Source organism: Hippoglossus hippoglossus, chromosome 4, assembly GCF_009819705.1.
Source record: "Hippoglossus hippoglossus isolate fHipHip1 chromosome 4, fHipHip1.pri, whole genome shotgun sequence".
Classification (NCBI taxonomy): domain Eukaryota; kingdom Metazoa; phylum Chordata; class Actinopteri; order Pleuronectiformes; family Pleuronectidae; genus Hippoglossus; species Hippoglossus hippoglossus.
This window is the reverse complement of record NC_047154.1, coordinates 21,304,196-21,314,849: the sequence shown is the minus strand read 5'-3', so window position 1 is coordinate 21,314,849 and position 10,654 is coordinate 21,304,196. Positions and strand designations below refer to the sequence as shown.

The following is a 10,654-nucleotide window of genomic DNA, read 5'->3' as shown; positions in this document are numbered from 1 at the left end:
CATAACACATGAGGTCAAAGCTGTGGTTTTCAGACCGGTGGGCTGACGTTTCATATTGGCAACAGTTTGGAGCAATAGAGGTCAAATTCAATAAGGTGTCTGGTGAGCGTAGTTTTTTCCCCTGTGTCAAAGGGAGGAAAGCATTTGATAATATTTGCTTTCAAATCTACCGCATCTGGAGATTGGTTTATCCACAAGTAACAGAGACACACATGCTTATAACTAGGTTTGGTCACAGTTTATTTTACAGTGCACTGATCAGATGGAACAAGCAAAATAACACAAACCTAGAAATAATATGTCATTATTATACACTAGTTGCAGTGCCTGTTCTAAACTCTGCTCTGGAGCTACATTCGAATTATTCCTTAAACAGTTCTACAGTAAACTGTCACTTTTTATTGTTTGTGTGCAGAGCTTTTTATTTTAACAGCCTATGGTGCAGAGTGAGAAAACTTTGTGTTCATCCTACATGGTTTATTGCAATGGAGATTTTATTGTCAATGTTTTTTAATGAAATAAAACTGCACTTGTTTCATTACTGTTTTAGTGTGGCTTGTATATAAGTTTGAGTGATTTGCTTTCATATGATACACATCAGCAAAGTCAGATGTCTGTAAAGCAAGCGACCCAATCCTCAGACCCAAGTTCACAGCTTTTCAAAATAAAAGCTCTGTTATTCAGCTCGATATAAAGCATTGCAGCAACAAAACAACCAGTTTGACCCAGTTGCCAGCCACTGTTGTAGTTTTTCTGAGGACGTAGAAGAGGACATGTTCAACTCAGTCCACAGACTAGCACACTGAAATTGACATCCCACACTTTTATGATGGAAGAACACCATCAGTCAAAACTCCTGTTTAAATTTGCCCTGCTCCAATTTCCTGTAGATGATGCGTCCTCGTTACACACAGAGACACAACAAAGAGACATTCAGTGGTGTGATTTGCAGTCAGTGAATGTGTCCAGAGAGCAGAAGAGATGCTTTTCACTCTGAATACTGAGGACGCCAGAGAGGAAGCTGACTAAAAACAGAGGTAGGCAACTGTGAAGCAGTGGCTCAGAGAGGCAGAAGAGTTTTCCGCTACGAGCTCTGACCGAATGTCCAAGTGCGTCTCAGGGGGAAAAGAGAGATAAGGAGGGAATCTGCAGCAAAGTCTGGCTGAACATCTGTGTTAAATAACAATAGCTCAAGAAGTCAGGATCTGAAGTGGATTAAGGCCGACCTGGTCTGTCTGATATGGCATAAAGCCTGGATACCAGAGTGAGGCTACTTTTTCGTTTGTTCGGGGTGGAAAACATATCTATTGAATTGTCAAACCCCTCCAATCTTATCAGTGCTGTGTCGCAGTGTTACACACAGATTGTAAAGGTGTAAACAAACCGCAGACCTGAGCTAAGAGCGAGGATGGGGTTGTAAAAATATAGAGACTGGTATTAATGAGGCTTTCCTCTGATCCTATGATCCCCTTTGTATTCCGTGTCACATCTCGTGAGGGGCCCCCAAATTCACAGCCATGTTCCTGTCAATGTCAATGTCATGTCTCTGCAGGGATGGAATTCAGGGAACTTTGATGCAGGGTCTGCGTTGTCCCCATTAAGCTGCATTCACAAATCAGTGCCTGTATGTAATCGTATGTCTAGCTGCTGCACAGTATATAAAATTATCAAATTATATTGTTCATATAAGGAAAAAATCATCAATATTTTAAATGTTCGACCCAAATTAATCAAATTAATTTGATTTGTAAAGGTAACTCTACGATAAACTGTGTATAAATAACAACAATGTAACCGTTGTATTCTTCATGTGGAAATTAATGATTACAATATAACAGTAGGTATATATATGTGGGACAGTCAGCATTGCATTGGGCCATATTTCACTACTCTCATTTAAAACTTGGAAGTTGCATGAATGTTGGATTAGTTTGAAATGTCTTTGATAATATATCAAAACAAGTTGGCGTGAAGGGTCTATGAATAAATACAAATGAAACCTCTCCCTTTGTTATTTTGAAGGCAGGTTTGAGACATTTATTATCAAGCTGTGGTCGGTGCAGATTTCAAATAATGCAACTAGACAATGGGGATCCTCTATTTTCCTATCATGTGTCAAACATGTGTTCACATCCGTGCAGTAGATTGTTTGTGTCAGGAGTTAAGACAGACACCAAAACAATTAAGTAGGTTAACAAGGGGTTAGGTATCAAGCCAAAGGACCTTTACCAGAATGTGGGACACATACACTAATCCCACTTTACAGGGGAGAACTGTGAAGGCTTGAGGGATTATAAGGGTCAACATCTCCCCCCATAATACCTTTGTTTTGTCTCTTAGCTCATGGAATGCAACGTCTATCATCTAAATTGGAGCTTTTTTCCTGTTGAAATTCTGTCTTCAGCTCAGAGAGTGCACATCCGCACAGACAAGCATCTGTAATCATTACGTTGCCATGCAATCAGCCCGGTATCCATGATGACCACCATGGTAACGGTTGTATAGAGAGAACATTTTCAGATTTGCTGCACACCCCCACATGGTGCAAGTGGAGAGAGGCTGCCGGCTCGGAGGCAGAACCACAGTAAATACACATTATGCAACACACTCCGATGGAAACTGTGGGCTTCAGGGGCAGCAGAGGTGCTTCAGCACTGGTTCAAACATGACTGAGTTCCTTTGTGTGTTTACTGAGAGAGTATACAGTTGTATTTAGTCACTTTTCAAATACGAACACATGACTCATCAAGCCATCCTCCCACCACCCACCTACCAGGATAGAGAGAGATTTTCTAGTGGATGCTGCATTTCCTCCCAGGCAATAAAGTCTTTATAGGTTTTTCACTCCTACCCTCACAAACATATAGATGACATGACTGCACCACAAAAGTAAAGCCAAAGCGTCTCAATCGCCCCCTGGTGGCTGGCTGCTGTATAGGTAATACATCCCGCCTCCTCCATGTTAATTTCACTTAAAGATGGTTTCACATATTTTATATAATTCTTATCACACCCATGTATGTTAAAGTGATTATTTTAAGTTTGCGTTTAATTTGTTACTTGATACTATGAAAATGGGGTGAAACGTAATGAATGAAAGCTGAGACTGACTTGTGATTGGTCGACCACTGTACAGCCCAACTGTCCAAGATGGCGGCGTTCGTATGGGGTATGTTTTGGCTTCATTTCTGAAAAGTGAGAGGAAGTGGAACCAAGTCATGCATCTTTATATACAGTCAAGAGAGTGGATCTTTCTTTGAATTGCTTCACTCCAGGTCCCTCATGAGGCTGAGGCTGTGACTCCTTGGGCTTGCAACACTTCCCTTTGTTCCACTGTCAGTCAGGTTTGTCATAACACAGTTTCACTGTCTGATGGAAGAGATTGCATGTATGTTAGCCTTTAGAAACAAAAGTGTTCTTATCCTGTTTGGATCAGATGTTCCCAGATAGTATCGTGACTTGCAGGATAATGTCGATTCACAGTCACTCGTTGCTGCTATGTCTTAAGTATATTTCTTTATTTTTTTGTGACATTAAGCCAAACTGATTCAGTTTCCCTCAGTGTTCCCCTGTGTCACACGGAGCCTGACGGTTCACATTCTTGGGTTGGACACAAGTGTGTGTGGGGGGGGGGGGGGGGGGGGGGGACCAGCTGAGACATTCACCAAAACAAGGCTTCAAAACATTTATTTTTACAAACTTCAACACATAAATAAAGAAGTACTATCATCCTGTCAGAATGGAGTTGGAGGAATGTTAGTTGGTATTTTTCTTATTTTCTTATAAGTCCCAAAGTGAGTAAATACACATTTAAAGAAGAAAATTAAATAGAGGTGACGTAGATGTTATGTATTTGTGTGTCCCAAGAAAGGTATGAATGAGAGTCAGAAGGGGGACTTGATATAGTAATGTGTAAACAGTTAAACCCTGTGAATCTCTGACACTCCGTAGTCACTCCCAAACCTAACCTGTTCTACCTGTCCGCAGCAGGATGTCAAGAGCGGGTGGGTGAATGAAGCTGCAGTAGACAGATCGGTAGGTTGAGAAGTAAAAAGGTATCGGGATCCTCGGTTAAATACAAGCAAAACAAGATTTTTATTGTATTTCTTAAGGCTTTTTTTAAACAACAGGTGGTGGAGGAGGTGGAGGGGGTGGCGCAGGAGAACATGGAGGCCGACAACACAGACGACATAGAGTCTCTCATGGAGGACATGGACTATATCCCCGGACACTTCCACCTGAAGCTCAGTCTCAACTGTGATCCTGTTGGGCCGGTGAGGCTGCGACACAGGGACACTTATCTGAAGCAGGAGAGCCTGCGCGGAGAGTTGGAGGCTGAAGTTGGACATCTGCAGTACGCGGTCAGGAATCTCCTGGGTCTGCTGGCGTTTCACCTGGAGCAGCTGGACATGGCTGAGGAAACATTTAGGTGATAAAAGACGATTGTCATTATTTTCTAAACATTCTAACCCGAGGTGATTTTGACAAGTAGCACGTTTTTCAGGTTTTTGTAGCAATCTGATAAGCAGAAAAGACACATTTCTCTTTTATATATTTCACACCTTTGTAAGCTTACCCCAAAAAACACTGAATGCCTGAAGCCATAACTAGAGTGTCACTCAGTAAAGTTGATACATCAGCAAAGGTCCAACATTCCCCTTATGAAACCACTTTTAGATTTACTAGAGCTGGATTTTTGGACTATTGCTCACTCTCACACACATCAGTTCCAAGATCCAGGAATGATTCTCTGTGAAATCAGCGAAACATGTAAAAACATTCAAATAAAATGCCTTGTAATGTTAAAGAAAGTGGAAAATGATCCACACCGAAATACCATGGTGTCTTTGCACCAAATTGCACACACTCATGGATATCAGTTCCCTAAATGAGCCAGATTTTTAGATTGTTCCCTGGGAAAAACAGCGAAAAGGTTGAAAAACGTCCTCTCGCGCAATCTTAAAGAAATTAAACTAAAGAAAATATGGATCCGCACCAAAATTCAATGGGTTCTTCTCTGACACATATCGTATCCTTCCACCACGTTTCATGGAAATCTGTTGAGTTGTTTCAGTGCAATCTTGCTAACAAACAAACATACAAACCTCCTTGGTGGATGTAAAAATGCAGAATGAAGAATGATCCTGACCTCTTATTAACCCTGTCACATAATCAGGTGGTAAATGAGTCATAAATGCAGGATGCTGTTTAACTAACACACTGATCCCAACATGACGCTCTGTGTATCTCGGCTTTTCAGAAGTATCTGTAGAGAAGACCCTGGGAACCTCAACGCCTGGGCCAACCTGGGCTACGTGTACGATAGGCTGGGCAGAGAGCTGGACGCAGGGGAGTGTGTGGAGAAAGTGTCCCACCTCATGGGGTTAGATGCTGGAGAGGCCAGTCAGGAAGAGACCAGGGTACTGGCGGCCCGCTGCCTGGCGGAACAGGCCTACGTCCATCCATACGATGTGGAGCTGGACAGCGAGGACGACCTGAGAGAGAGGCTGACTGCCGCACTGAGGTTGTACAACAAAGCCCTGGACTATGGGGGACAACTGGTGAGAAAGATACACATGGATAAAGTGAAATAGAATAAAAATACAGCTCAATTAAGATTTTTTGATGTGAAACTTAATTTAAAGTAACTTAACTTCAAAATCTGTTGTCAGTTTTATTTGTGCATCACACAAATTAAAAAAAGACGTGACAGAAAAGCAAGTTCCTGCTCTTCCTGCACACTAAGTGTCATTTTAATTCACTTATTACTTATCACTATTGGTGTTTTTCAGATACCAATGGAGGAAAAACGAAGCTGGTATTTTAAAATGGCAACCATCTATATAAGGTACAAGACTGACGTAAAAAGATTCTCACAAACAGCATCAGCATTATTTAATGTTTAATGTTCACCAAGTTGTTCTGGTCTCTTCATATCACCGCAGACTGGACGACATAGTAAAGACCAAAGAGGACTCAGAATACTCCAGACTCTCTCATTACAATAAGGGACTGAAGCTTCTCAAAGAAACACTGAAATCGGAGAAAACGCAACATAAAGGTCTGTTTAGGAATTTTTGAATTGCTATCACATATACATCTACATAAAAACAGTAGAGACGCATTTAATCCATGCATGATTTTAAAGCAGATCCCGTATTTCGTTTGTAAAATCTAAGTTCAGAAAGTAACAAGTGAGTACACACTGCAGATGTGGAGTATAAATATATTATATGCCATGTTTTTATATCACTTTCGTGCTTCATGAGAGGATGAAACAACAATAAAAACAGTGAAATTAAAATATAAAAGCCAGTATTAGTTATTAAATAGCATGAAGGGGTATTGTAGTAGAACTGGATTAACTTAGATGTGGTCACTGAATGTAGCTGCTGCAATCTAATGCATGTTAGTAGTGAAACCAGCAATATGTTTAAAAATGTTACTGTATTCTTTTCATCATGATAAATTTGGATTCCTGATCTGTGTCCTCAGCTCTGGCCTGGTGTTACATTGGCATCCTGTTGGAGAGGAAGGACGACTTCACCACCGTGCCCATGTCGATACACGACTGTGGATACTCTGCCTCTGATCCTCTGTCCTGCTATGGAACCGTAAGTTCACCTGACAGTGACGCAACTGGTCTTCGTATGCAGCCTCCGAAGGATGGAGCGCCTGAATAGAGACCGAGCTGTTCAAACTCTGATTGGGCTCTTTTATATTCTTTCTAAATACCTTTACTAAAGGTTATCAGTGGGTGCTCCTGCTACAATATCTCTCTTGTTTGTAATTTGAGATATCCATAATCAATTCTGAACCAAGCGAGATAATTTGTTAGCTGAACCTTGTGCGTTTCTCCAGGCAAAAGGTAATTGACAGTTGTGCTCTTGTTTCTTTTTTCATTTGCAAACTTTATTATATCTCTACATTGAAACAGATTTACAGTGTAAAATCATTCCTGTTGCAGTAGAGACTAGAAACTAGAACTTGATGCTGAATGTGCTGACTGTACTCCACCATAACATTATCTATCTGTGTCTTCAGGCCATAAACATGGCCAGTGATGATGCATTCATCCTGAACCTTCTGGCCAAGGTGTTTTTTCTGCTGGGCAAACACGAGATGGCCACAGGGATCAGCAACATGGCCTTAAATGTGCTGCCAGATCCAGAGCTCAACTGGCAGGCTTACTGCACCCGCGCCAAGGTAACGCAGCCCCAACACACCAAGTCCACGCCAGAACCGAGCTGACAAGCACAAGTCGATTACCCTGTTAAATCCCTTTAATGACTGAGAATTTCAATTGATTTAAACTGACCACACAGTGGAGATGAGATGTCAACAAATTGCAGTAGAAAAATATCTATAAATGTCTTCTTTTCAGATCAATATGATGTTCTACATCAGGGACCTAGAGAAGGCAAAGAGGGGTCAAGGTGGAATCCCAGACCGACAGCTGCTAACCGACGCCAGAAAGGACTTGGACAAGGTCCTGAGTGTACGTCCATGTCTGCGGACTCACCTCGAGATGGCACAGGTAAAAGCTTAAACAAATAAGGAGCAATATAGATTAAGGAGCAAGGGTTTTCAAATGATTGTCTTCCTCTTAAGGTGTACTACTACATGGGTGTCGATGCCCTCCAGGAGAGCCTTTTGGTGGACGAGGCCGCGGTGAACTGTGCGTTGGTGAGTCTGTCGCACGCCCTACAGTTTCAGCTGGGCGACAGCCTGCCGGACCTGCATGTGCTCAGAGGACGCTGCCTCCATCTGAAAGGCGAGGATCAGAACGCCGCAGAGTGCTTCAAACAGGCCGTGGAGTTAGAGAGGCCAGGAAGCACCGACACCACAGCCCTGCGCTGCCTCCTACAGGCCCTCCTGTCCGTGTTCATGCAGGGAGGCCCTGATCCCAGCACTGCCATCGGCCAGCTGGAGATGTGGGTGCAAAGGGCAGAGGAAAGGTACCCCAATGACATTGTGAAGGCCGAGCTGAGGTGCCTTTACAGGACTCAGACGGCGGAGGTCACAGAGTTATCCAGGGCCCTGATCAGAGCAGGACGACTGGATCTAGTGAAGAGGCTCTTGGAGACAATAGTTCCTAAACAACTGGCCAAGAAGAAAACAATTACAAGATCTTTCTCCTTCACATGAGGACGGATAATATGGGACTTTAAATACTCTGGACTACTCTGATTGGTTGGAAGGTCGGGGCCTGCTCAGAAACTTTGGAAGGGGAGATCTCTGCACCGCTGTCAGGCCTGGGTCAGACTGGGTCAGAACCTCTCCACAGTCAAGTTTTGGAGGAAATCTCAACAAAAATCTGAATAAAAAAGTTTGATATTGTAGCATAAACAAAGCTAATTCACAAAAAGTTGATACTGCAATATTTACATGTTACATACAACATTTGTTTTTTTCTCACAGTATTCACTCAATGAAACTGAGAAATTGATTTTAAGTTTAAAATTCAATCCACCAAACTATGAAATACTACTTGTGTAATTTAAACTTCATACGTTTTCTTTAACTTACCACTGGAAAATACAATAAAATATATTTTATATCAAAAAACTGTTAACACACAGATATTACTGTCATTCATAAATTCTTTTGAGGTATTACACTCATTAACATTGTTTTACAACCATGTGCTGTGTATTAGTTTATATGGAAGTATTTTGAAAATTCTAATCTGTTATACATCTACTACTTCCACTACACATTATACTGGAAATATCCTGGTGATATTGTTCTTCACAAGCACTTTTGATGTCACTTTTATATAATTCAGGTTTTGCTTTTTCTTTTAGTTATTCTTAAACCTCATATGTGCATTAATAGTAGAGCGTAGAGAGTAGTATGGGGGGCAACCGGTATCAGGGAGTCCAAATATGTACAGTATATGAAGAATTTTAATAAACAGGCAACTAGCGCTATGTAGCAGTGCAGTGTGCCCTCAGTCTGTAGAGCGAGTTGAACATGTTTTCTTCTACTTCCTCAGATAAAGTAGATCATTTGATCTCTGTCATGGCAGCAACATTCATAGAATCGCCTCCTCTTTAGAATGTTCTTCTTCAAAGTAAAAGCACAACATTCGTTTTGTTGCAGCAATGTCTTATATGAACACAAAGTTTTCTAAATGCACCATAGACTGTTCATAAAAATCTCTTCACACAATGTCCAGCACACAAACAATAAAAAGTGACAGTTATTGTGGATCTGTCACGACTGACAAGGAATAATTCGGAAGTAGCTTTGGAGCATTAACACAGGACAAGACAACTTCCCATTCCAAACAGGCATGTTAAGAACTGCACTAGTTTACATATTGACACCACTTCCTACATTGTTTAGTCTATAAAATGAAAGTTTCATATCGGCAAACTTAAACGTCAATACCAATGTCTCATAAAGCAATTTCAGTGGAAGTAATGAGGGACAAACTACATAATGATTCTGTGCAAAAATGAATACCTAATTTCTACTAAAGCTAATTTAATATGAGGCCTTAAGACATAAGGGGTTCCCTGTTTATTTCTAAACAAAAAATACACTTTAAATAATAACAGTGGGATACAATAAAAACGGCATAATCTGCACTTTGTTTTTTCTGCAGGGAACTCTCTTCAAAGACATCATGGTTTCCAATGTCTGTATGTGGTGCTCCTGGTGTCAGATGAGACGCGAGTTGAAATATCGCCGAACAAACCCCTCTGTCGTCAACATGCAGCCTCGCCCAGTGGTGATGGCTCCGGCGGTCCAACCTACTGCCCCTGAAATGTGCCCGACAGGGTTTGTAGTGGCTTCGTACTAAGATGTGTCCATTGGACATTAACACGTACAGCAGCTATGAGAATTAAATATGAATTTGAGGCATGGAAATAATCCCATTAAAAGGATTGAAATTCCCTTCTTAGAAAAAATAACGTCATCACAGAAAACTTGTGGGAAATTTATTATTCAAATTTTCTTTTTTTTTACCTTTGTTTTTCTTCTCCTTACAACTAAGACGAAAGTTGTTGCACATCACCATAATTGTGAAATAAAGGCAAAAATGTAGAATAAATAAATATGTGAAAATATTATTTTTCTATAAAAAAATCTGCTTTTTCTTACTTCTTAGTAAATTGTGAATGTATCTGAGTCGTGATTAATAAAATAAATCCTAACTCAGATTTATGTTTTCCCTTTAAACCGATATTAATTTTCTTAACTTTCTTAAACACAACACATTTTCCTGTATTGTGTCTATATACAGTATATGTCAAGTAAAAGAATCTGATGCGTTTCTTAACTTCTTCACATTATAATGAATATGTTTGGATTCTGGAAAAATACAACAAGATATTTGAAGATGTCCCTTTGGACTCAAAGACATTTTGATTTATTACAGTTGCACCAAGCAGGGGAACTGAGTACAATATATATATATATATATATATGGCTTTATTTCAAATGGATATTAATTAAAACTTCCAACACCACAAATCAGGAAACCCAAGAAGTCAACTAGTAGAAAACAAACACACAACAGTGCAGGTGTATTTAAATATCGCAAACACTACACTCCAAACACAGCAGATAGTCGCGCTGCACACAGTGGGACTCAGTGCTTCTTCTTTCTCAATCTGCGTACTTTACTGTACTTCTGTTCTTG

General features: G+C 40.7%; 1 protein-coding gene across 1 annotated transcript; it reads left to right on the top strand.

Annotated features, from left to right (window-relative positions):
* Window positions 1-3,977: 3,977 nt before the first annotated feature.
* ttc22 (tetratricopeptide repeat domain 22) lies at window positions 3,978-8,774 on the top strand. Its single transcript, XM_034583945.1, has 8 exons — window positions 3,978-4,429; window positions 5,261-5,561; window positions 5,793-5,848; window positions 5,946-6,061; window positions 6,496-6,614; window positions 7,045-7,206; window positions 7,385-7,537; window positions 7,612-8,774. The coding sequence occupies exons 1-8, from the start codon at window positions 4,167-4,169 to the stop codon at window positions 8,146-8,148; spliced, it is 1,707 nt and encodes a 568-aa protein (XP_034439836.1). The 5' UTR covers window positions 3,978-4,166; the 3' UTR covers window positions 8,149-8,774.
* Window positions 8,775-10,654: the final 1,880 nt, after the last annotated feature.

Excerpts from the sequence above, each read along its gene's own strand:
- ttc22 (XM_034583945.1), top strand. The coding sequence starts at position 4,167 with ATGGAGGCCGACAACACAGACGACATAGAGTCTCTCATGGAGGACATG. Across the intron at positions 5,849-5,945 it reads ATGGCAACCATCTATATAAG|ACTGGACGACATAGTAAAGA; the intron begins GTACAAGACTGA and ends ATATCACCGCAG. Across the intron at positions 7,538-7,611 it reads CTCACCTCGAGATGGCACAG|GTGTACTACTACATGGGTGT; the intron begins GTAAAAGCTTAA and ends CTTCCTCTTAAG.